A 27,516-nucleotide genomic window follows, 5' to 3' on the forward strand; every position below is an offset into this window, starting at 1 on the left:
AAAAACCTCTTACCATTTAAATCATATACTGTAAAAACAATTATGGCTCATCATCTACAAAATGATGGCCACGGCTTCTTCTACCTTTTATGTAGTTGTATCAAAGGGGTTTTTCTTTTAAGAGTAAATAACCCTTCAGTACAATAGTTCCGTAAAAAAAAATCATTAATATAGCATATTCATCATGGCAGTTTCGATGTATAAAAATATTTTAACCATTTAACAGCATATAATTAAACTCTTGCCACATCTACATAATCCATTTCAAGATAATCCAAGTAGCTATCATATTCCCAGTCTTCTGAGTTAGAGCCTTGGCACCATATGCCTGAAGCTAATAACAGTTCTCACATGCACACGACCAGTATATAGCAAATAATATTAAAAATAAAAACCTTTATTTGAGCAAAAAGAAAAACGCTAATCAGGTTCATACTAAGATTATCAATAATATTTATACAACACAGTAAATTGACTAGGCCCATCCCAAAAATCTCCATGTTAGATTTGCTCAAAATGCAACTGTAATTTGATCTCAGTCAGTTAAAATACTATGTGCACCTAGGGAGCTCAATTAATTAGGATTGTAGCCAGGAGGGGGAGACATTAAATTTGCAGGTGAACATCGACTCTGAACATTCTCACCTCAAAACAGTAGTATGGGATAAAGGAAAATAGGACATTCTGAGCAGCATAAAACCTGGGTGAACCAGCTCATCACCTCTTGCCACGAGGTCCAGGTCCGGATCTGGGACCGGGAAACCGAGAAAACTGAAGCCGCAAGTGGCTAGACTCAGGATTGAGTTCATCAACTTTGTAACCTGTATTCACATCACAATGTCAGCAAACACTGAAATTTGGGTACATAATGATTTGACTACTGAGTTCAAATCCTACAATACCGACCAAGTAAGATCATAAAGAACACAGCCATTTGCTTGAAAACATAACCTAAACTCAGATCAAGCTTCTAGTATATCTTTATTTACCATTAAATTCTCCTTTCCAATAATGATCAACTTCCATAAATTGTGTGGAAGAATTTTTTAATAGTTCAACATGTCAACATTTAATTGGAGAACTTAATGACAATGATGGAAGAAACGTTAGTAAATTATGTACACAAGTTTGCTGACCACAGGAACATACTATGTGGCAGAACTTTAGGACTTGGTGCATATGTGGCATAAAAAAAATGATATCTTCATTTTTTAAAATTAGACACACGATTGTAATTTCCAAAGTGAAGATAACAAAATGAAAACAAATATAATTTCGTATGTGTTCTTTTTATGTACTTTGGGAATGAAAGATAACAAATATAATAAACGCGAACATGGAAGTTGGAAATCGTTTATAACGTGTTCACCACTTCAGTTCTATAAAGTAACTAGTTTGAATAAACTACGTCACATATAACTTTCATAAAGATATTCAATCTAACAGTGATTTACCAATTTCCCATTTTAAATCCTTTTAGTTAAATACAAAATACAGTAATATCATAATTAGACAAGCACATCATACTCTGACACTTGTTCATATGGAATTTTACTGATAAATTTAGTGCAACTATAAAATGTTTTACCCCGTTACAATTCAAAAATTTATAACAAAACATCAAGTTTATTTGGTTACATTTTCAAATGTGACTTTTTGCATTTTTCACTATTTTCAGAAGCTAACGGTTATAGCTTCCAAATTCTAAATGTCATTCCTCCTCCTATTCCATGAGCTCCCAAACACTGACACAGAATTCAGGAACATAATAGCCACATATTGGTTCAGAAGGTCAAAATACAAGTTAATTCTACAATTTTCACAACTTCCATCAAGTCCCCCCTTATGAAGAGATAATTTCGTATGAGATGGTTCGACAATCAAACATGAAATTAATTTCATTTTATCTCAGCAAGTAACAAGAAGTGATACCTTGCAATGCACTCAGAGCAGTTGCTGCACAAGCCGGATTTGCAAAATCCACAAAACAAAGGATTAGAGGATCTCCTCCACGCTGCAAGAAGCATGCATTTTAGCATAAAGGATATGGATATTTCATTCAATAAGCAGAACGACGAGATACCAAAATAGTAGATCGAAACCAGAAAACTGTTACAAACGACACAAACTTACATGTTTGGATTCTTTGCTCACAAGTCTTACTTCTCTATATCCAACAAAAGGGCGAAAAATATCTTAAAATGGCGTTAAAGAATTTGAAAAGCTAAAATAGGAAAAGGAAGCTTACAAGACAGATGACATTATGATGATACAATTATTAAACATTATGGGAGGAAAAAAGGATACGAGCCACTTCCCTTCTCGTGCTATCAGATGGGAGACCTTCAACATATAAAGTACTAGATGCATCTGGCGGTAGAGGTACAGTCTCTGGTCCAGGCATGGAAGCTGTGTCTACTGGTAACTGACCACCATAATTGACATTCCGTCCATTTCGTGCAAGATCATGACCACCACCAGGATGCCCCATAACAGCAGGATCAGTTAGCGAATGGCCTGGCAATCCACCAACACCCCTTGCCAATCCAACACCACCAATGGCACTGGCTTCCCCAGAATTAAACGAAGTAAGCTGCTTTTATTAACCAAAAAGAGGTTTTAATCAAACAAGCTTTGAAAGCACATCATCACATATTATGTAAATAAAACAGGCTAAGATACCCCTGCATTTTGAAGGTAGCGGTCATAAGCAGATCCAAGTGTTTTAGTGTCCTTTAGCATTCGGTGACCAGTATGGTCATCATTCCGAGCAATATAATTATGCATCTCGTTGCCTCCTGAAGTCAGACCAGACGGTGACATATCTGCAATGTAACAGAATTTAGCCTTTATAACTCTAGCAAAACAAATAGAAGCTGAATGAAATGAATAAGAGAAGTTTTGAACATATGCAATGTTGGATACCATAGCCATCCCTCCAATGGTAACCACTAACAGTATATAAAAAGCATCTAGCAGCAAATATGCCAGATGCTGGCAAAACAGAGGTTACTAAACAGCACATGCCCAATATTTAGTGATCATAATAATACAAAGAGCAGAGTGCACACACAAACATGCTTTTTATCACCTATCAAGCTATAAGTAGTCAGATCCTTACACACCAAGTAGCATAAAAAGTCAACCATAGTTACTTGACTAGTTGTATTAGTTTAACCACTAAAATTACAGATCCTGGAGACTGCTAACAGACATGCACTCTCAACCATGAGTATCTCTGGTCTTCTTCCATGCAACAGAAGTCAATTCATTTAGTTAATATTCTCTGTCATTGTCTTTCTATCTCTATAGCTTCACTACTGACTTTTGTCATGGGATTGAGAGCTTTTCTTGAATCTATTTCCACTCCAAGACATCACCACTTAACCCTTTCCAGTCTTAAGATCCAACAGCATCTCTCCGAGGATCATCTACTCAACCCACTCTCCTTCACATATCTCATTCTCACACCAAATTTCAACATAACTTGATGAAAAAAGTTTCCTACGTTGGCAACAATAAGCACAGGCTAACTAAGTATTTTTATGACCACAAATTCCCATATAATATAATAATTTAGGAAAATTGTGCTTTCTGACGTGAAAGCTAGAGTTGCTTGCAGCAAGAGTGGGAGGATCAAATGCACTGTTCCATGGCTATTTCACCAAAAGAATCTCCTGTGACCAGAAAGTCCATGGATGCAAACATTCCTAGCAGATTTGAAAAAATCTAGAAATTACATTTATTTGCGTGTGTGCTAAGGTGCGCCAACTCAAATCTCAATTCAAACAAGAAAATGAGCAATCAATTTCAGAGCATCTGTCTTGATTACAGCCATCATTAATTCCTTGATCTATCCATCAGTGATCCACTTTCATCTCTGAATCACACAGATATCATCCTTGATGGACTTCTAATACTTTTGTTACCTCAATAAACAGAATAACTGATCCACAGTATTGAAGTATATCATCTTGTTCAGGAAGCACAAACTGATAAGCATCAGCAATGCACTCTTTCGAATGTAGCTCAAGTTTTCAAAGAGAGAGTGCTGCAGTTTCAGGTATTCATCACAGCACCAGTAGGCCTTGTCACCTCATATTCAAAATGTTGCCCCTGTACATCAACTCAGCAGTTCTCACCATCACTTGGTTATGTGGTCAATGGAGTTTGATTTACTCTGCCCTATGGTTTCCTCTTACAGTTTCCAAGGTTAATTTTTAAGAGGGAGCTGTACTTCATTAGGCTGTTTCAGAGGTCGTGAAGGTTACACAGATTGGTGATGCTCGATTTCTGGTCAATTAAGTTTGGTCGCGATGCCACAATTGGCTATCACTAATTTGATAATAAATTGTTCAAATAACTTGTTTATTTACTTTCACCCAACCACTACATACTACTCTGTATTGCCGTAACAGCCATTGGGATACAATCCAGCTTTGCCTCAACAAAAAGTACAACTCACCTACTCTTGGTTCCATGGTGCACCACCTTTGGGAGCACTTAAAAATCCTGTTTACACTAATTAACAAATCCAACAGTATAAAGTCATTCCAACCCATTCAACTCCAAGCATTTCCTAACAAAGGTACACACTTCCACCTTTACTCAAACTGGAAAGGTTTTCCATTCAAATATAGTTTCCAGAATCAAGTCACTCACCATCTAACTACAGGATCTGCAGAATTTGCTCAGAAACTAGTCTTATCAGACCTAGATAAGATTTTTACACACAATGGACAAGGGACAACTCTGCTTACTTTGACTTCCATCCTTCCATCTCACTTCTTTTGTCCAATTCTGAAGGTATTCTTGGTTCATATGGGCTCTATCAATTTCACAATATGTAACTTACTTTGTCTTGTACTACAAGAGAAAACATATTAGACGCAGACAACAAAGGATTTTTCCCTTTTCCTCAAGTCTCATTACAATTTATATTTTTCAATTATGTTTTTCTACTATATACTTAATACAGAATAATAAATGTAAAGGCTGCAAAATGAAACAGCAATCACTCTTATTCAGAATGATCACTAATGGGTTAACAGTAGAAAGACCAAAAAGTCAAAACCCAACAATGGAAGTAAGGATCCTTCAGAGATGGAAGGTGCAGCAGCAAAAAGAGGAATCTAACTGTCCTGCATAATGACATGTTGTATTGACTTCTTCAAAGAAGGAGAGTGAAACATGTATATGTCACCATGTCTAGAATGTGAAATATAACAGCTAGTGGGCTGAGTTCCATAGTTATGCTCCTTAGGAAATGTTATGGATTTATGAAAATGGCAAAAGAAAAGAATTTCATGTTTCACAGAAGAGATTTTTGTTGTAGAGAAAGAAAAAAAAATCCAAGTCAGCACAATTGCATGCACAAATCATTATCACATCAATCCCTCAAGTTCTTGTATATGAATCTCCTTACACATTGATAAATACGTTAGCAAATGAATCATTCTAGTACTAACAATAAAAGTAATACTAACAATAAAAGTCATATCCTTGTAGAATGAATGGTTAGAGTACATAGCACATCTTCTGTGAATAGATTGTCTTTTACTACAACCAAATTAATCATCAAGATTTAATTCTTTCAAGGCTTCTTGTTTTCTATAACAACATATACACATCATTACAGCTCAATGTTATACAAAGGCTTCCCATCATGATGACGACAACAATGATGGACCATAGCAAACATGCACCGTACAAGGTAATGTTGAGGTACAGCATGTAAGATGTTATGTTTGAACAAAAAACAAATGTGAACAGAGAAAGACATGAGATAATAATTCGAACAAAACAAAACTTGAAAGCTCAATCAAGCTAGGAACAAAGCATTGACATCGGCTAATAGAATTTTCAAGAAGACAAACAGAAATCAGGGGAAATGGATTAGAAGTTCAAAATTGAGAACACAGTCAAAATGGGATGCTGAGCTTTGAAAGGAAAGGTGATATTGATTTGAATAGTCAACTATAAGCAGATTAGTAGAAGTTATGTTTAGAAACAACACTATGATCTGGAACAAAAAACACTCCTGCATCCACAAATTTACAGGTACACCCAGTAATCCTCCTTTTCTCACAGTTTATGTTAATGGATTTTGGAAATGGCCAGATACACCTAGGATCATATGATCCTGAGTATTATTATATGGCTACAAAACACATGTTATCCAAAGAATTTTCATAACTACCGGCAGGTTGCAATAATCATTACCACAAATGGTATAAAAGTAAATTGATTAAATAAAATATCAAGGACCATTTTATAGATGAACTCCATGAATGCTATCACAAATCACTGTTGCACCTACTTGAACATCCCAGCCCAAAAGTGTAAAGAATGATACTCCTCCCTTGACACAAATTGAGTCCCATAAAAATTTAATCAAGAAGAGCTTCAAATCATAAAAAACACTTCTTTCAGGGTATTATACCTTAAATACCAACAACACAGATATTCTAAATTTGTCCAAATAACATTCAAACTCAATATCATATCACTTCACTTTGTCATCACCTCAAAAATCGAATTACAAAGATTTAGAAACAATACACCATCAAAAAATTGACCAAATTCTAAACCAATGAAAATTGTTACCAAAATAACTAAAAAAAGTGACTTCAAACCCTAAATTTTAAATTTTAAATAGGAAAGTGAAGGGGAGAAGGAAGATAACCATATTCAGTACGAGGTCGTTTGAGCATTGCGGAAGAGGACAGAAGCGGCTGTTGCTGCTGCCGATTCCAAGAGCCATCAGTCATGACGAGATATAAGATGGAATAAGCAGATCTGATGAACAATGGTTATGGTGAAGACTACCGCAGTGGAGATTGATGAAGATCCAATTACAAACCCTAATTTGCTCAATACCAAACCCTAAGCCTTTGCACTTCTCTGTACAAAAGAGACCAATTAAGAGAACTCAGTTTCTTTTTTTTTTTTTTTCTTTTTTAAATAGACGGGATGTGGGGTAGGATTGAGTTTTTCCCAAATTTTGATTAGCATCTACACATATAAAATGAACAGTATAACATAAGATTAGATGAATTTAAATTAATATATCATTTTAGTTATATTATCTTTATCATACACAAAAAATTAAAAAAATATATTTTTAAGAGAAATTGTATTTTTCAATCATATTTTAATTTTTTTTAATTTTATTTAATGTAATATTTGTATATAAATAATTGAAGGAAGTATCATTGTAATAAATATGATAAAGAATGTAAGATTAATTTGTACAAAATTAGAGATAAGAGAATCATATTAAACAATAATGTTTCCACCATCATTTAGAAAATAAAATATGTACAAAAAAAAAATAAATAACAAGTTTTTCTAATTACGATTAAAAATAAATTATTTATAAAATAATTTAAAATAAAACAGAAATAATGAAATATGGATATAAAATATATTGTTATAAAAATTAAAATATAAAACGTGTACAAAATCTTTTTAAAAATAAGACAAAAATTATTTTTAAAATAAAAATTTAAAATAAATTATTTATAAAATAATTAAAGATAAAACTGAAACAATGAAATTTGAACACAAAATACAGTATCTTTTATATATATATTGTTACAGATAAAAATGATTTATTTTTTTATATGCATTCTTCTTCTAATTTTATTCTTTAAATAATTATTATTTGATGTTAAAATAATTATATTTTCATTTTTATAATTTTACTGTCCGTTAATTTTAATTTAATTATTTTATAATCAAATCTATATTTATATAAAGATCACTTTATTTATATATATATATATATATATATATATATACTAATTTAAATTTTTAAAAAATTATTATTTTAAACTAAAATAATTACATTTTTATTTTTACCATTTTAATGACAGTTAATTTGAATTTAATTATTTTGTCATTTTATCTTTTCAAATAATTATTTTTTCAATTAAAAAAATTATCAATAACAACAAAATATGTAATAATAAAAAATTGTATAAATAATTTATTTTCTTAATTATTTTTAGTAATAATTATTTTATGATAATAAAAAAGTTGACACATGTGTTGGTACATATATTAAATACTTTTCAAAATTAAAAATTGTTTTAATTAAAAAATTATTTATAAAATAAATAAAAATCATTTACAATAAAATTAAAAAAATTAAAAAAATTATTTATATTTAATTTCATAATTATAATAATAATAATGATAATTCTATTAATTTTATTATCATAGAAAAATAACACATGGGTAAATGTGTTATCATTACTATGGATAAAGAAGTTTTCTTATTTTTATATTCACATTTGTATTCTATTCTGATATTATTCTTTAAATAAAAAATTTAAAATTAAAATAATAATTTTATTAATTTTATTATTTAAGTGACCAAATCTTTAACTTTAATTGTTATTGTGATTTTAACATTTTTTCTGAATTTTATTATTATTTTTAATTATTAAAATAAATAAAAGATTTTTATAATAAAATTATAAAAATTATTTAATTTAATTTTATAATAATAATAATAATAGTAATTTTATTTTTTAATGTGATTTTTTTTAATCTCTAGTCTATCTCTTTAAGTACGATGAGATAAGTTAGTTTTATATTTTTTTAAAATTATTTTTATTAATTAAATAGTTGATCATATAATATGTCAAGCAATTAATAAAGTGTTAAAATAATTCAATATATATACATTACTCAATTTTTGTAAACATTGCATGATCGGATCACACCCCCTTGGAATTTCTTTGAAAACAAGTTTTCTTCTCTTTCTACCCATTTTTATGCAATCCGAAACACTCACTATCTTTTTTTGCATTGAACCGAAAGGGCTTTAATGGAGTAGGATGGAAGTACCCACCTCAAAACAAGCCCAACACTTCATTTCTATACATAAGTTTTTTTTCTTACTAGTTGCATGAATTGGGCTTCCTGTATCTCCATTGACTTAGGATCTTCCTTCTTGCACCTCCAAAATTTTTTCTACACCTCCAAACTTTCTTTAAATTCCTAAAAGACCCTTTGACCATTTAAGAAATCCCGCAGACACCGCACCCCCAAAATTATGTCGACTTTCGGAAGTCAAAATATATGATTTCCGGAAGTCAAAATATATCACCGGAAGTCAATTTTCGAAAGTAAAAATGTATCATCGGAAGTCAACTTCCGGAAGTTAAAAATTATCACCGAAAATCGACTTCCGGAAGTTAAAAAATATTTCCAAAAATCAACTTCCGGAAATCAAAAAATATTCCGGAAAGTCGACTTCCGGAAATCAAAAAACATTCTCCGGAAATTGACTTCCGTAAGTTAGAAAATAAATTTTATTTTGAATATTTTTAATCTTTTTAAAAATTTAAATTTTTTAACTTTTAATGATTTTTTAAATTTATTACTTTATTTATTTTTATGTTTTCATATTTCTTAATATATATTTTTTTTTAAAATATTAATATCTATATATATAATTTTATTTTTATTTAATATAGTAAAAAATAAATATAAATATAAAAATAAGTAAAATTAAAATAATATTAAACTTTAAATAAAAAAACAAAAAAAATTAAAAATTTATTGCTTCATTTAATTATATTTAATATTTAAATTTATTTTAAAATAATTAAACTTTAAATATAAAAAAAAATAAAAAAGAAAATATATACACAAATATATATATATATATATATTAATTCTTTTTTTATTTTTATTAAATTTTTAATAAATTATTTAAAAATAAATTTAAATTTAAAAATATAAAAAATTATATAATGAAAAATTTTTCAAAAATTTGACTAAAATTAAATATTTAAATTTTAAACAAATCAAAAAATTCAAATAAAATATAAAATACAATACACATAAAATATATAAATAAAATAGATATAACAATATCAATAAAATAAATAAAACTAAAAATAAAATTAAAAAAATAATTTATATTTAAATGGAAAAACTTAAAATATATAAATATATATATATATATATATATATATATATATATATGAAGTCGACTTTTTATATATATATATGGAATATATATATTTTGATTTCTGTTTATATATATACACGGAATATATATATATAAACGGAAGTCGCACTTCCATACATATAAACAGAAGTCAAAATCTATCTATATATATATATTAAATTTTTATTTAGTATTTTTATAACTTTTTTTTATTTTTTAAAGTAATTTTCTTTAAATTTATATGTTTTATAATTTTTATTACAATTTTTGAAAAATAAAATAAAATAAAAGTTAGAAAATATAAATTTTAGAAAGAATTAAAAATATTTAAAATTGATTTAACCTTTTTATCTTCAGAAGTCGACTTTCGGTTATGTTTTTTATTTTTGGAAATCGATTTCTGGTAATGATTTTTTATTTTCGTCGATTTTCGGTAATGATTTTTGACTTCCGAAAGTCGACTTCCGATGATATATTTTGACTTTCGGAAGTCGACTGATATGTTTTGACTTTTGGAAGTCATATATTTTGACTTTCGGAAGTCGATATCCGAAAGTATTTTTGGGGTGTGTGATGTCTGTGAGTTTTCTTAAATGGTCAAAGGATATTTTGGAAATTTAAAGAAATTTTGGAGGTGCAGAAAAAATGCTTGGAGGTGTAGATAGAAAGACCCTTGACTTAGTTACCTTTATTAAAAAATTTGTACTCTTTTGTCTTCCAAATTTATATTAAGGACGAATGTAAATTTACAACACAGATAGTATATTTTAGAATGTAATTTAAATTTCAAATCAATTTTTTAAATTTATATTAAGATTGTGTAATTTACAATATAAAAATAGTGTAATTTATAATATAAATTTATATTATGTATCATAGAATCCGAAATATAATTTGTATTTCAAATTCTTTTTTAAATTTGTATTATAAAATATTCAATTTAAAATATTTACAGATTGTACGACTTAAAACAATAATCAAAACACAAAAATATTCGTACATATTTTTTCTATTAATTTCAGAAAATATATAATTAGAATTTAGAAAGTACAGGGTGCAAAAAGAAAATATAGAGCTGCAGGAAGAAATTTCCTACTAACCTCTCTATCAAGATTTTAGGACATTTTTATTTTGACACTTTTTTCATTATAATGTAATATTTGTATTTTAAAAATTATTTTATTATTTTGGGTATAAGAGTGAATGTGCCAAAAGTTTTATCTGCCTTTCTTTATTTGTTGATGGTTTCAATGTGAAATAAATAGTAAAAAATTTAGTATGAGTTTAAGTTTTATATTAAAAAAATAAAAAAAGTTAAATAATTAATAAAAAAAATCTATAAATTCACTGTTTAAAAGTTTAGATTGAAAGCATCGTTAATTCTTTGAACGACTTATATGTTGTATCAGAATGGATAACTAATCTTGGTAACTCAGACCAATATCTATGTTAAAAGTTTTACAGCAGTATAAGGGTAATTCTCCCTCAAAAACTCATTGGGATAAGTTTTAGACTCGAGCTTCTGTTTGGTTATTTTTTAATGACATAAATGTAAATATCTTTACATGATTAAAATTTTTTATTATCTTGACGAATGGTTTAAATTTTCATCATAAAAATTATAATTATTAGTTAGAATATATATTTTCTTAATTAAAAATATAAGTCTAAACGCTAATATTTGATTATAAATCGATTTATTTATTCTTATTACGGAATAATTGACGTCACTCCAAGATTATTTATCACGGTAAAAATTAAATCTTTCATATGTTACTGTTCACAGTTATGCAAAGAGAAAGATTCACAGTTGTCGGTTGCAACTTGCTTACAGAGTGTGATTTTTGTGTATCTGTTTTTTCCCTCTTCAAGTGAATCGCTTGTTTCTTTCGTGTGTTTCTACACTGCTACAATCAAGAATCATCACCTTCACTAGTATTTCATGCATTCATACTTAATTGAACAAAAACTACTTTTCAATGATCATGATCATCAACTCACATGCTCTTATACCAACGATATCCTTATGATCTTTTACTGTGATATTATTCCACATTTAGTACTAGTGCATGTTTTGAAGTACTGGAAAGTGTATAAATGTTCTTCCCCTATACCAATATATGGTGAAAATTACTGTGAAATGTGTTGGAAAAGTGACAAGCCTATGAGGAATATGGAGTTATGCCACACGTAAAATACCAAAAAATTATGGGAAGAAACAAACAAGTGTGATTTGAACAGATTTCAGCAGAGAAATACAAATGAAATAAACAGGAAAAGAAAAATTCCCATTAACCTTTTCTCCCTCTATCTTCTTTTGGATGGAATATATTCTCCATTATTATCAAAGTAACTACAGTGGTGTCTTATTGATTCAGAACACTCTCACCGCCTTAGGTTCAGTAGATGATTCAAGATAGGATCATTATTGAATCGGGTATAACTGTAGTTCCAACTTTTTGCCTCAAAACAAAGTAGATATAGTATACTTCCACTATTTTTGTTCTTTTCTTTACTTCACTAATGGTGTTAGCAAGTTCTTCAACCTTGTTTGCCTTTGGGAAACAAAAGCTAAAGAACTAAAATGGTGCCTATTATTTTTAGTATTTGTTTTCGCATGATATGCAAATAAAGGATAAAACCAAAACAAGGTTTATACATAAAATGTTACTATGGAAACAAGGAGTTGAATAATGAAAGAGCTTCCCATATCCATGGAAGGACAAACTACGTAAGCAAATATTTTATGGTCACACCAATAAATTGTTGTTGGCAACAACAATAATGATCAAATACAAGGAAATGATGTATAATACTGTCTTTAAAGACACACTAACATCTCCCCCACCACACAACTTTGAGTCCAACTAAATTAATTTCTTTTCTCCTACGACCACAGACCATTCCTTGTGTACAGAACTTACGACCACTGATTACAATTTACAACACAATCAACCCCTCATCAATTTGTCCCTAACTTATGTCCCTGTTTGTTTCCCTTCACAACGTGTGGGTCCAACTTTATCCCCTCTTATTTATTTCGCTGCATTCTCCAACTCTATTATCTCTAACCAAACCCTATTCTACGATCTCACTTCAACCCTTTCCAATTTTTCCTTTTTTCAAGAAAAGGTCTAATCTTGTGTTTCACACTTAATTACTTTGATTTTTATGACATGAGGTCATTGATGAGGGACATGTGTTTCCATGTTGCGATGTGTGAGACTTGGCACAACAGTTTCGGACTTTGAGTTCCATAGTCGGCCATTAATTTCCATGAAGGCCCACACCTTCACCTAACCAGACAACACTAAGCCTACTTTGCTCCCTATATAATGTACCCTCATACATAAACATTATAAAAATTATGAATTCTTTTTATTGCTACTTCATTTGCCTCCTTTCTATTCTATATATCCCAGCTTGTGTGGCTCCCAACATCTTTCACTCCCTCCCCTGAGAACCAGTTCCAAGGTCTCAGAAAGAATTATTTATCTTGAACAAAAGTAGTACTATTTGTTCATGTTGTCTCATTTATTGCTACAAGCCACCAAAAGCCTAACACAAATATCATCACTCCCAACAGCCAAATCTTGAAGCACATGACACTGCATTTACTCCCCCCATGTTTCCGCACACACCGTCCTCATCGTTATTCATACTTCCCATACTGCCATTTCCACGCTTTCACACACATACTTCACAACCAACCCTCTCTTGCCACTTCAATCACCCCATAAATTCCTTCATTTATTAACAATCTCTCATACCATTTCATACCCTCCATTCATTACCTAATTCCCTTTTCTGTTTCTGTTTCACCATTTCCCTTCCTCTCTCTCTCTCTCTCTCTCTCTTTGTTCTCTTGCCATAAATTTAATGGATAGAAGATATCTCAACTTGGTTCTACTCACGCTCATGCTTTTCGTTATATATTTTGTTGGCCATAGTTATGGTTCCAGACACACGTACCAAGTTTTCAAAGTGCAGCCCAAGGCTCAGACTTTGCCTCCAAACTTCTTTGGTTTCTTGCCAAAAGCAATGCCGATCCCACCTTCAGGGCCTTCTCGGAAGCACAACGACATTGGATTACAAAGCTCAACGGGAAAACCATAGAGGGATATGTATTTTATGTGTTCCTTCTTCACCATTCAATCTCTTGTCAAGAAAAATTTAAGGGTATTAATGTATATGATATGATGCCTTAATTATTTATATTTTGCCTTTTTCCCTCTTTTGTTGCTACTATTTTTTAGAACATTTTCAAGGGTCAAAACAGTTCCAAAATGAACTGTTAAAGTATATATATGTAGATTAATTAGGTGATTATTACCACCTTCTCCACACATATCTTGTGTATGTATAAAGCTTTAGCTAGTTTCATATACTTTATGTAGAATAGATCCATTGAGGGTTCAAAGCAAGAAATGTTTTGTGGCTTGGCTTGTACTTGAAAGCAAAGAGAAAAAAGGTGGCAAACCTCTGAAGGTTGATGTGTATCTTCTTCTGCTTCTGTTTCTTTCACGTAAGCTTTTGGTTTGATAAAAACGCATGCAAGCTGGCATTATTCTTCCTCTGGGGGGAAGAAAAGTGAAACTTACTTTCAATTAATATTGTTTTTGAAGGATTCAATTCAATGAATGGATATGTACGTCGACGTGTATCATGTCTGTGATTAGATTAAGAGTTGGAAAAAAAGTTGCATCTTTCATTCCTATATGGCTTCAAAACCATGCTTGTTCTTCTAAACTTGGGAAGTTCTTTCTTTGAATCGTTCTGGAGTTTCGATGCGTGCAAAACTCATAACTACTGTAGCTAGGAGTGACCATACATTCTCATAAACTTCAGGGAAGTGACGTGAGAATCGTCCATTTTTTGCGTTTTGATTTGGTTTTAGTTAGTAGCTATAATAAATGCTCGTACGAGGACTGCATTTCTTAGCCACCCTACACCCTGCACTGCTTCAAAATTTAACGTCTGATTTGTGTCACATTTTGGATAATTAAAAACAATCAAGGATTACTTAAAGTCTGGTTTATTTGTAATTGCAAAACTTATTTGTTAAAAGTTTCGTAATCTTGTGTGGTGAAAGTTTTAGGAGCTTGGAAAAATTGTACGATGATTAATATGATGATGGAATTGTACAGGGTGAATGTAATTATGTCTAAGTTCGTGTGGATAACATAACATCAACAAGTCTCATGATTGCAACTATATAGGACAAAACAAAAATATACATGTTGAAGTTAAGAAAAAACTAATCACTGATGGTTTGTTTTTGTTGTGTTTTTCTGGAGATAAAAGCCAATTGAAAGTTAGTCCCATAAAATGTTAATTGTGTAGGGTGGGTAAGCTGTTTCAAATCATGTCAAATCATCATATCGTGATTTCAGACCTAGCTTTGAAGCCATGTGAAAGCCATTATTATAAGGATGGCAAGTCAAATTTTGAACTCTGTCTTAATGTGGAAATTGTTTCGACTTTTTCTTCGGCGTTTTAAGGAAAATTCTTTAACAATTCTGATCAATTAAATGCAGAATTCAACCATAAGTGAAAATATATTTTTTTTTAACATGAGCCACTTTATGTATCCCAGAAAAAAATTGTCCTAGTAATTTAAATATGATCAAAATGATGTAAATATGTTTTCTAGATTTTGTTAACATAAGTTAAAAGATCGAAATAGAAATCGTACATAAAAAACAATATAAAAAATGTTGTCAAAGAATTGATAAGTTAAGAAACTATATCAATTTAATAAATGTGCTTTAAAAGTCATTTTTTTTAAGTTAACGTTAAAAATACGTTCCATAGTCTTATTATTTTCTATGCTTGATGTTTTTATAAATAAGTTAACTTTTTTAATAGTCTGTTTTTGAATATTGGCATTTGTTAAAATTAAAGGAAAAAGTCGAAATATATTAAAATTAACTTCTATTATTTTACTAAAATTGATTATTTTTTAAAAAATATTGTTATCTTAACATTTTGTTTGACCTGGCTTATTGAATGAGAAGTCGAAAATAAAAGTGGAGCAAACATTATCTAATAATATGTCTTAAACTAAATTGCACTTTTATTTTAGAGTAAGGATTTAATTGTTACGTTTTGTGGATATAATTTTGTTTACTTTCTAAGGCAATCGAAAATTATTATTATAAATATCAGCAAACTTATCATATGTGACAATTCGTTATTAAATAAATATATTCTAAAAATGTTTTATACTCTCAATGCACGACTTATTTTCTTAAAACTAAAAATACAAGAAATATATCAGATTTATTAATGTCTAGAAACTAAAACTTTTAACATTCCTTGCGTGATTAATTAACTAAGATAACTGTAATAAGATAACAGTATAAATATAAAACGAGTCATACTTCAATTGTTTGAATATAATTAAATAAAAAGTTGTTGTTAAGTATTACAATTTAGGATGACAATTTTTCAGGGTGTTTGTTTGTTGGTCAAACAAAAGGGTTCTTGTTTCAGCTATGGTAGTGACTTGCAGTGAAAAGTGAAAGGGTGACTTCATGCAAAAGCTAGTTTCATTTTCGGTACCAAAACAGAAGTTTTTAATGTTCCGTAGTTCTATGCAAACAATGTTAAAATTTATTTTCTTTTAAGCTTACAGTAAAATGAAAAATAGGCTTAATTAGTAATTTATTTTTTATATCGATATATGTGTTTGTTTTGACTCAATTAAATCTTAATATTTATTAAATAGAAAATACTGTTAATGTTGTTTAGATGATGATAATGTGTGAATTTAATAAAAGATATAGTTAATAATTTGGTTATTATATTTATATTTATATTTTATTTCTGTTACTATATCTTAATGGATTCAATTAAATACTTATATTGTTTAAATTGAGATAATATGATCATTTCCTGAAATTAAGGTTAATATCATAAAGATAGACTAAATTACTAATTAAGCATTTTATTGACGTACATGTAATCATCTTCCAATAAAAAATAATTTAATGAGAGGGCAATATTGTTTTTATTTAACAAATATTGATATTCAATTGAGATAAAAATAAATAAAAAGATTAAATTGAATCAGAATTTTAAATATAGAAAACAAATTATTAATTAAACCTAAAAAAATATTTATACACTTTTAAATTTGTGCGATAAGCAAATTAAAAATAAGAAAAAGATAATGATAATATAAATATATTCAATAACCTTTTAAAAAGTATACTAATAATTTGATAAAACATATAAATCGAATTGAGATTCTTTTTATCCGTATTTAATGTGAGTTGAAACTTTACATTATAAATAATAATAATAATAAAACATTATAAATAAAGAAATAAAAAATTTGTTATCTTTAATATTTTATATATTAATAAATATATTTCCAGTTTCTCCCTTTGAATATTATACATATGATAACGTTAATATTTTCCGTGTAAGTTACAACAATGGCTCAGTTCAAAGATACTTATAATTGTACTTTTTCAAAAATAGAAAAGTGATAAAACAAAATATTACAAATTGTTTTATTCTGTTAGAATTACTCAACTAATCTATACCCTTTAATGTTCAAACCAGATAAAATACATAAAATTTTGTTAAATAAATACAAAAGGAAACTTTATAGTATTAAAACTAAAATAAATTATTATTTTTTAATATTTTTTTGCATTCAAAGAATAAATAAAAATGTAAATCAAATATGTTATAGTAGTCATGTTTAAATTTTAATAAAATACAACAGTGTCCATTAACTACTAACCAGATTACATCTAAAAAATGAATAATTAAATATAAACATAGATATAAAGGTTTAAATTAATATAAGTATGACATATAATTTAAATTAAAAACCATTGTTTAAGTTAAAACTACTTTGACCCATTGACCTATTCATACGACTCCTAATGACTACCTTAAAGAAAAACAAAACCAAGTTTTGAAATGTCATAAAATCTCGTTTTCTTTGGGTAGTTTTACTTTCTTGACATACTGAACATGCATATTGAAAACATTAACTAAGATGACATATATCTACCCTATTTTTAATTACTTTATATATATATATATATATATATATATATACCTTAATTTTCAGATATTTCATTGAATTCATCTATTTATTTGAATCCACCCTACACCTAACAATGAAATGAAAACTGATAAAGTCAAGAATCTTGTTTACCGTCATTGAACTAATAAGTTGACTTCATTCATGATTCATAAAGGTGTCTCTTGTTCATTATAACAACCTCTTTTCTGAATTTCATGCAAAAAAATGACAAGAATACATGGTAATATTAAACTATAAATGTGCACCTATGCAGAGAAGTTTTGTTTTGTTGCTCATGTCTTTATTTTGTATTTTTTTAGTGTATATTCTCTGTTTTTTTGGCTTCCAATCAGAACGTTTCTAACACATGTATTGATGTAACTTAGTTTATTCTGTATGAATTATGTCCTCTGATGGAGAGCTAAGAGGTGTAGTTAGTAAGGCAATGTTCCAAACAGAGGAGACAAATAATATACGATTCTCCAAAGATTTGATATCGCTATGAACGATGAATTAAGAAATTATATTTGTTATCAGAAGAGGATTTCACACTCATTACAATATAACGGCAGTGCCTGTATAAGAGTACACAACTAGTTATAGGGTGTACGTGTCTATAGTTTTTCTTTTTTTTCTTTTTTTTCCTTTTAAAGAAAGTTGTGCAAAAGTCACAACTCCACGTTCACGTATAATAATTTCAGGCTTTTTATTTGAAAAACGGCGAAACCGAATTTTAAACTTAACTCAATCTTAAAAAATTGGTTTATAAGATAAGGCTTATATTCGTATATATTTTCAAAATTGATCTATAATCGATATGAAACTTTCACCACATTCCATTCATACCGAGATATATACATTTTGAACATGAAATTAAACATTAATAAATGATCTGATAGCGGACGAAACAATATACCTAAGAAGTCTTAATAATATAAACTCTAACAATGACTCTCACTCCATGCTAAGAAGTAAACTTTAAGCTTAATTCAACCTCACAAAATCAATTTATAAGATAAAATTTACACATACGAATATACTCTAAATTAACATTATATCCGGTCTATCTTTCAACACAAAATTTAATTTGGATGGATTTAATTATACTGTGCTGATGGTGTAAACAGGTCATTAATATTGTCATTAAGATATATTAAATAGGATTAGTTTTTTTTTTTATTTTTATAATAATTATTTTAAACTTCGTTCTTACGAGCCTGTTATTAATTGATAATATATTTATTATACAGCATGAAAATTAAACTTATATTAACCAGGAACCCTTTTATGTCACAATCAATTATGCAACAAGGAGTACAAAATGAACTCGCTGTAGAAATAATTAAATAATAATTTACAACAAATATCAGCAAGCATTAATTTTATTCCTGAGGTATACATATTGAGGTAAGAAAAAAGGTGGAACAGGGAGAAAAAACCAAGAAAATAGGAAGGTTATCTGAACTGATGATTTTATATACACTACAATACAACTGATATATGTAAAGGGCACTTGCCCAAATAAAATGGAAGACATTTCACTTGAGAGGGAACAAAAAGATTTGAAGAGAAAAAGGATAGACAATAAAACTCAAAAGGGGGTGCCTGGTTCCTTCATATTGATTTTTGATTCCTACAAACCTCACTGCAACAAAAAGTGTTAATGGAGAACTTCCCTCCATCTATTTCCCTAACATTATAAAACAGGTGAACCACCACCATCCGCCCTACGGGCCCCTTGGCCGGAAGATTTGTCGCTGCTTCGAACGTTGTACCTTTCGTATACCCTATCGCGGTTCTCCGACCACCAAGTCTCAGCTTGGTGCTCTCCGAATCTTCGCCGGCTGCACACATTCACCACCAAACATGTTAGACATAAGCAAATTAATCAAAACTTCTACCTTAAACAAACACCAATCATGTATTGAGTATTAGTATGTATTTGGATTAAATTTGGTTGAATGAAACAGAAAGTACCATCTAACGGAAAAGTTTTATAGTTTTGCTTTGAAAGAAATCCATGTTTGAAGCTCAATGAAACAAAACAAAGATTTACCAAACATCATCTGTGACTTTCAATGCAAAACAAACTTAGGTTTGAGCTTCCAAACGATAAACCAAACACACACTTAGTGTTTCAAGAGCCAGAAATTAACCTAACAGCTATACAAAGTCTTTGAATCCCAAGCACCATATTGAAAATTATCACTGGTATACTATTGGAGGGTGTCTACACTTGGCGGTCACATATAATGGTAGAACAATATAAACATAACCAGGAAACAAAGAGAATTTTTTCTATTACCTGAACCGCACTCTTTTCAGATCTCTTGTTCCATCACGCAGGGCGACGAGTGTTATATAAACACCAGGCTCGTATTGTTCAATCCATTCTGCCTCAACTTGACTACTATTAGCAGGTATTATGGCATTCCTTGATCTCAAACCACTCTCATCATCTTGAAAATTTCCAGAATCCCTACCATCAACAGTATCTGATGCAGTACTACCACTTGTCTGGATCATGCTGCTGCTGCCATTTGGCAATTTAACATCTGGGTAATCATCTGTCCCATTAGGGATAACAGATCCCCGGTTTTGCTGGTAAAGATTAGCTCCATAGTTTCCGGTCAGAGTGCCTTCGGTTCTGCTTGGCAGGGATGATTCAATTGCAATGGAAGCCAAACTAGAGCCACTGATTGACTCGGCCCTGGCGTGACGCTCCCCGTTTACGTCTGGATGGTGAATTCCATTTGGCTCCATACCATTTGGCAGGTAAGCTGGTCTGATGTTCTCTGCATCATAAGCGCCGGGAGGAAGCCTCTCAGCCAGATCTTTGAGCTGAAAGGGAAACAATGTGGCAGGTTGATAAGCATGAGTATGGAGGAGTAATAGCTCCAAGAGAAGTAAATTAACCAACAAATTTAACCTGTGCTGTAAGTGACTTTATAACTTCTTTTGCAGCCTTAGATTTGGCAGATTCCTCAGCAGCCAGAGCCATAGCCTCCTGAGTCTTTTTCGATGACCTTTGAAGCTCTAATTCTTGCATTTCACATCTCTGTCTCAGGGTCTCAACCTAACAAAAATTATGTCAGATTTCTCTTGATACCATAACAAGTAAATATCAAACCAGTAACAGGGAAGAAAATTTTAAAAGGACAAAATCTATGCTATCAAAGCAAAATTGTACTTGATTGAGATGAGAAAAATGGGGGAAGAATAATATACCTGAGCACGTAACTTCAATACTTCCTGATTCAAAAGTTCATTTGTTTTCTTCAAGCTATCAGCAATACTTTTTGAGAAGGAAAGCCCTGATGTTGTTGGAATAGGTGTAGCTGAACGAGGGGGGCTTGGTCTTCTAGAGAATGGAGACACAGACCTGGAACTCACTCCAGATGGCGTCAGAACAGGTCTTGGAGCCGTTCGTTTCAAATCAACAGCTGTAGACAGGACAACATCTTTTAGCTGTAGCAAAGATTGAGGTTGTGGGTTGCGAACCAGAGAGAATGTATCAGCCTTCTTCCCCTGTTTGGCTGCCTTGCTATCAAGCTGCTTTATCAAATCCATATTAGAAGGGACAGCTGTTTTGGTTAATCTTAGGTCAGACTTCTCTAATCTGTCCTTGTTTTCACCCGACAAACGAGGCAGAGCATTCCTCCGATTATTATTGCCTGATTCTGCAACCTTGTTCAATTTTACAAAACACGAATCACATACGCGATATGGTTTTCCAGGATTTGGAGCCAGTGCAGCTCTTAATGCTTTTCGAGAACTACACGAATGGCAGTGCACTAGTCCACAATTATAACAGTTGTGCCTCTTTCTGGTGAACCCAAACGCTTGTCTGCAAGCAGAGCACTGAGACTGCTCAGCACCGGATACCCACTTATGGAGGCATATGGCTGCAGAGTAGTTTGAACCACAGGCAATATATTTCACATGTCTATCTTTCAAGGCTTCGACCAAAGTTGGTGTTTTTCGATCTTCAACATCTCCATGACCCAATCTCCCATTTGCTCCCTTTCCCCAAGTGTAAACCTCATTTTTGCACGTTAAAACAGCAACATGATAAGCCCCGCATGCAATTTCTTCAACAGATTCTCCTGCAAGCTTGTCTTCAACCAAACATGGCAGCTTTCCATCAGCCTGGGGATTCCCAAGCTGACCATAAACCGTGCTTCCCATTGTAAAAACTTGACCTGATGTTGTCAGCCCTACTGTCAAACTGTGCCCACAAGCAATTCTATGAAAATTGTAATCAATAAGTGAAGGTACGCAAGTTGGTTCAAGCCGAGCATCCTTGTCTCCATGTCCGAGGCGATTTTTATCTCCATCACCCCAGGTAAACAATTTACCAGATGATACACTAGCACTTGATTGAGTCACAATAACCTCTACAACAGCTGCAGTGTGCCACACTCCACATGCAACAGCTATTGTCCTCAACCCAGACAAGGATTCTACTTCTCTTGGATACGGAACATTTTCCCTATCTCCATGGCCGAGGACACCAAACGTTCCATCACCGAATGTAAAGAGCTGACCGGTTGAGGTTATCAAGGCTGTATGCCATGGACCACAGGTGACTAACGCAACTTGAAGCCCCTCTAGCGGACCTGCAATTCTCTTTGGTATCCAATGACTAACATCAGTGCCATGACCAAGAAGCCCAGCATTATGAGTACCATCACCCCATGTATATAGTTCCCCAAACATCGTAACAGCACAGGTATGGAACTCCCCACAGGCAACAAAATCAACAGTTGCAGAAGTCATAGCCTCAACTAGACGAGGTTGAATCACATTCTTCCCAACACCATGGCCAAGGCGTCCACCAGATTCTTCACCCCATGTGAAAAGTTCACCCTGCCTTGTGACTAGAGCAGCATGCTTAACACCACATGATATTTGAAGCACATCTAAAACCACATTCGATTCCAGTGGCCTGGGGAGGAGAATATCTGTCCTTGGACTGAAATAACTAGCACTTTTATCAGCGCCAACTTTCACAACATTCTCACAGATAACCTCCCCCCATATGTATACATCCCCAAGAGCATCGTAATCGTCAGGAGCAGACCCATGACTAGATGTACTGGGGGCACTTGAGACACTAACACGAAAAACATCTGAACTAGATCCTTTCACTTGCATATTTGATGGGTTTGATAGTGCATGTGACCTATCAAAATTTACAGTATTTTCAGAGTGAAAGGATTGTGGAGAAGTATTTGCCAGACTAACAGAAATGTCAGGAGAACTGATGTCTCGTGAAGCACTAACTGAACTTTCACTAGGACTATTTGATGTCAAATCTCTGCTGTCCTGAAAATAATTGAGCCAGAAAGAATTATATGAAGCTGTCCATGTATTTTACCAATGAAGCTATTATACAGTATAATAATAATAATAGTATGAGGGAAAATAGATACATTCTAGAAAACTTATATTTCAGTCCATAATTCCCAAATACCATAATCAACAAATCCTAAATTGTGTCCAAAGAAGAACATCGGTGAATGCCATTTTGTTTTACAAAACTGCAGAATAATCTTTCCAGGATAAGAGCTAATCCATAGAATCAAGATAACCATCCTTAGAGGAAACAATTATATTCTTTTATTGAAGCACAAAACCAATGAGCTCCCCTTACCATGATTCATCCAAAATATTTATTTCAATGAAAATGATAAACACACCACTACTGGATCAAGAGTAAGATCAATGATCTATTATCCTTCTCAGTATACCATAGTACAGGAAACATGACACGAGTAAAATGGCAATTAAAAGACAACAAGTAGGTATTTTTACATCAAGATAGAGGCCTCCATCACTCCATCCATCAATTTTGGAACGCCCACCTTGACCGGAAGATATCAGTGCCTTGAGACCAGTAATCCACACTTCTGCCTCAACTTTATCCTTGCAAATCTGAAACACAACATAAAACATTTTATAACAATGATAAATGCAGAAAATAGAAACAAAACAATGGTGTAGTCATCCAAGAAACTTCAAAATTCATCACCAACCAGATCAAGGGATCGCTTCCCGTTGTTATAAATAAGTGAAAAAGAAAGATAATCCTTCTCAGGACGCAGAAATCTTTGGAAAACAGCCTGACAGAAGAGAAGGCAAATTAATAACATAGAAGAGGAGAAACAATTTATATAACAATTTCTTTTGGGATATCATTGAGTTAATAAAGAATGCTACGCCATCATCAGTATGATATAAAACAGTACTGTAGAAATCTCACAGTTCTTTGTCCAGGAATAATTCTTGAGACAGAAGATAGTTTCAGATTTCTTTCTCCACTGCTTGATATCCAGATTAAAGACAATTCATCCTGTGGTTTTCAGATATTTGAATAAGTATAATTAGAAATAACTCAAATTAGTGTCAAAACCAAGCCTACTATATACACGTCTGTTAAGTTTACAGTCTACAAAGTACAGCAAAGGAGCCAACAGAAAATAGGCCTTCTTATCAACAATCATAAATATGACCGTAATAGCATGCATCATGCAAAGAGACATATGTCCAATATTGAAGCTACAAAATCACTATCGGTTGGTAGTTAGCACCAGAGTGAGGAAACAATACCACTTGAGTAACAAGTCGGTAAATCCAATCTAAATCAAACAAAAAAGATTTGAGGTTTTATTCACTTTCAGTTAACTACTGATCATCTCAACTGGTTATACCAAACCCAGAATGTGGCAACAAAAACCAACAAACTGCCATTGGACCACATAAACTCTTGAACTCATAGCTTTAGAAACTAAAAGGACTGTGCTAAATTACCATATTGTGGAAATAGAAATAGTATTGAAAAATAATAATAATAATAATAATAATAATGACCTGCAACCTTCCTCTGAGAATGAACCAAAGAATCCTCTGGATTTAAGAAAGTATGGATTTTGGCCAATCAAACCTTTTTATATGACATACTAGAAGGCATCCAATTGAACCATCTAATTATAATGGAATCAAACACAGCTAACACATAGTACCAATGAAAAGAAAGGAAAGAAATGGACATGAAGAGATTACGAGCCAGCCCTACAGTAATACTTGGTCAGAGATTACAAATAAATAGTCACTCCCAGTTAACACAGAAACACAAAACATCATAGCATGACAAACTTTAATCCAATAGAAGAATAGTGTCTTGTTTGGCCCATTGACATTTGATATCATTGGTACAACACTTCCCTTATTGTAAGTTGGGAGGCAGCTACTTGTATCAATGAACGTAATCATAAGCGAATACACAATTTCTAGTAAGCAGGGCAAATGAAAATAGCTTGACTGTATAATATCAGTTCTGATAAGTATTACAAGTACAAATTAACAGGTTTTCGGTACAATATTTTTCATATAACATCAGGTACCATGCCAAAGCCCCTATCTTTCAGAGAGTAATTTGAATTGAGCATATAAACAGTTTAGTACAGTCCAATCTAGAAAGTTAATGAAGCAAGAAAATTTGAGAATTCACTAACTCCTGAAATGATTTCATTTAACTTACATTGGAAAGTCTAAACGGACAAAACTTAGGCCTTCCCTTACGACCATATTTAAGTAGTTGAGCACCCTTTTTCAAAACAATCAATGCCTGCAGAATGAAAAGGTAAAAGATTGAACATACAAACAATTATTTACATAAAAAATACAAAAACTTTGGAGAAATGAGAAACAACAATGATCAAGGCCATCTTGTTGCATAAATGTTGTAAAAGTTTCATAAAATATCCAGCAATGATTTACAACATTAGGTTTCTCCAAGAAACATCTCTCTCAGCCTTCTTAATACTTTAACCCAGATTGATAGTTTGAAAATATTGTACAGGCCACAGATATATCTGGGACCACTATCATTATTGTCCAAGCAAACAGCAATAATCGGATGCTCAATTTCACTAGACAAACACTAATTTAGGCATATTCCATGTCGTTACTACAACCAATACAACAACACTAACGCAAACTTCGATATCCCATATCAAACTATCCAAGACATTTTCATAAGGTGCTGAATCAAACTTTTATCACTAAAACATCTACCCTATTGGCACTTACCTCCTATTGGTGATAACAACCTAAACCAAGTCGGCCACAATACCCCGAGTCTCATATGTTAATTCCAACACAGACAAACATCCCTTATCTTTCCTCTTCAAGACACCCGTATTCCATGGCAGTTGAAAAAGCAACAAATCACTAATCAACCAAATTCCACTTAACCTCTTTAAATGGATCACAGACCCAATTCACAACAATAACAATATAAAATCTCTAATCAAAATCTCATCCCAATTCCAGCATCCCCATAACAAAATAGTCTCTATACATAAATTCCATCACCATGTCTTCACTCCTGCACCCTCACCTCCCACTATTTCCCAATCACTTCCAACAAAGAAACACACACGCGCGCGCACCTGATCACAATCATCACATTCCCCAAAAATAAAAGAAACCTTATAAAAAACAGTTCCAAAATTCTACCAAACATTTAAAGCAAGAATCAAACTTTAACTCAAAAAACAAAACTTTGATATTAAACAAGTAACTGACTTGGTCGATGTCACGGTCGGCATTCCTGTAGCTAACAAGATCTGCCATTCCATGTGAGAGATTCACCGAAACGCCACCACCCTCTGCGATCGCTGCACAAAGTTCCGTACATCATAAACCTCGACCTCAGTCTCTCGCTTTCTCTCTCTTCACTTTCTCTGAGAATAAAAACCCACTTCTTATTCTCACTCAAAATGCCAAAAAACCTTCGCGGATCTATTCCTTTTCACAGAACCCGAAACCCCGCTAGCCCCATTCGCAGTTCCAAGTCAAAGACGCAAACTTTTCAACTCATGCAAAGACTTGGACCGGGTGAGGAAACAAACGGGTTCGATCAACCCGGTTCAGTTGGAACGTCAGAAGAGGTGTTTCTTGGAGCCTGAAGATAATCTCCGGCGAAGAATGCGGGTTACGGCGTCGTCGCCGAAGCAGGGGTGGAGGGGCAGAGGAGGGAGAAAGAGTTTTAGAGAGAGAGAGAGAGTATCCGACCCTGCAAAAGTACAACTAGTCAAAAGAAGAAGAAAGAATGAGAAGAAAAAAAAAAAAAAAAATTGAAAACAAACGCTTTATTATGTGGGAATATTAAATTAAATAATAAGGAAAAGCAGAAAGAAACTCTCCTGAAAAGAAATGAGAAGACATTTCCAAAGCCTGACTCCTATTTTTTAAAATTAATTAAAATATTACAAATTAACTAATTAATTATGAAGGTTTAATTATTTATTTTTTGTTTGTTTTTTATGTTTGGAAAAGAGGCACGTAGGTAAGAAGGATGGTTTGGTAATTTGGCGGGGGACAAGGTGGGTTATTAAAGATTAATGTTTGGTTAAGGTTGTAATGAAGGTGAAAATGGCAAAAAGGCCCTTCACTTGAGTTTTGGTTTTTCTCTAAAAAAGGAAATGAATTATTT

The 27,516-nt window shown here is 31.8% G+C and overlaps 2 protein-coding genes across 3 annotated transcripts; both read right to left on the bottom strand.

Moving 5' to 3' along the window:
• Window positions 1-381: 381 nt before the first annotated feature.
• LOC114189492 (RNA-binding protein 2-like) lies at window positions 382-6,933 on the bottom strand. Of its 2 annotated transcripts, none has more exons than XM_028078067.2 (6): window positions 6,686-6,933; window positions 2,683-2,825; window positions 2,308-2,593; window positions 2,134-2,195; window positions 1,933-2,014; window positions 382-821 (listed from the first exon to the last, which is right to left on the bottom strand). In XM_028078067.2, the coding sequence occupies exons 1-6, from the start codon at window positions 6,768-6,770 to the stop codon at window positions 718-720; spliced, it is 762 nt and encodes a 253-aa protein (XP_027933868.1). In that variant the 5' UTR covers window positions 6,771-6,933; the 3' UTR covers window positions 382-717. The 2 variants fall into 2 exon arrangements, with proteins under 2 accessions (XP_027933868.1, XP_027933867.1); XM_028078066.2 differs by having other exon boundaries at window positions 2,308-2,596; window positions 6,686-6,926.
• Window positions 6,934-19,329: 12,396 nt separating this feature from the next.
• LOC114190944 (PH, RCC1 and FYVE domains-containing protein 1-like) lies at window positions 19,330-27,136 on the bottom strand. Its single transcript, XM_028080034.2, has 9 exons — window positions 26,607-27,136; window positions 25,558-25,644; window positions 24,280-24,369; window positions 24,053-24,139; window positions 23,832-23,951; window positions 21,243-23,342; window positions 20,944-21,090; window positions 20,320-20,855; window positions 19,330-19,858 (listed from the first exon to the last, which is right to left on the bottom strand). The coding sequence occupies exons 1-9, from the start codon at window positions 26,652-26,654 to the stop codon at window positions 19,711-19,713; spliced, it is 3,363 nt and encodes a 1,120-aa protein (XP_027935835.1). The 5' UTR covers window positions 26,655-27,136; the 3' UTR covers window positions 19,330-19,710.
• Window positions 27,137-27,516: the final 380 nt, after the last annotated feature.

This window comes from Vigna unguiculata, chromosome 7 (genome assembly GCF_037176805.1).
Source record: "Vigna unguiculata cultivar grain cowpea cultivar isolate G323 ecotype 2 chromosome 7, ASM3717680v1, whole genome shotgun sequence".
Taxonomy (NCBI): domain Eukaryota; kingdom Viridiplantae; phylum Streptophyta; class Magnoliopsida; order Fabales; family Fabaceae; genus Vigna; species Vigna unguiculata.

Coding starts and splice junctions, on each gene's coding strand:
- LOC114189492 (XM_028078066.2), bottom strand. CDS start 6,770: ATGACTGATGGCTCTTGGAATCGGCAGCAGCAACAGCCGCTTCTGTCC. Junction 2,826..6,685: donor ACGACCTCGTACTGAATATG/GTTATCTTCCTT, acceptor GTTACATTGCAG/ATATGTCACCGTCTGGTCTG. Junction 2,196..2,307: donor CACGAGAAGGGAAGTGGCTC/GTATCCTTTTTT, acceptor CGCCATTTTAAG/ATATTTTTCGCCCTTTTGTT.
- LOC114190944 (XM_028080034.2), bottom strand. CDS start 26,654: ATGGCAGATCTTGTTAGCTACAGGAATGCCGACCGTGACATCGACCAA. Junction 24,140..24,279: donor TTATTCCTGGACAAAGAACT/GTGAGATTTCTA, acceptor CTCTTCTGTCAG/GCTGTTTTCCAAAGATTTCT. Junction 19,859..20,319: donor CTGAAAAGAGTGCGGTTCAG/GTAATAGAAAAA, acceptor GAATGTGTGCAG/CCGGCGAAGATTCGGAGAGC.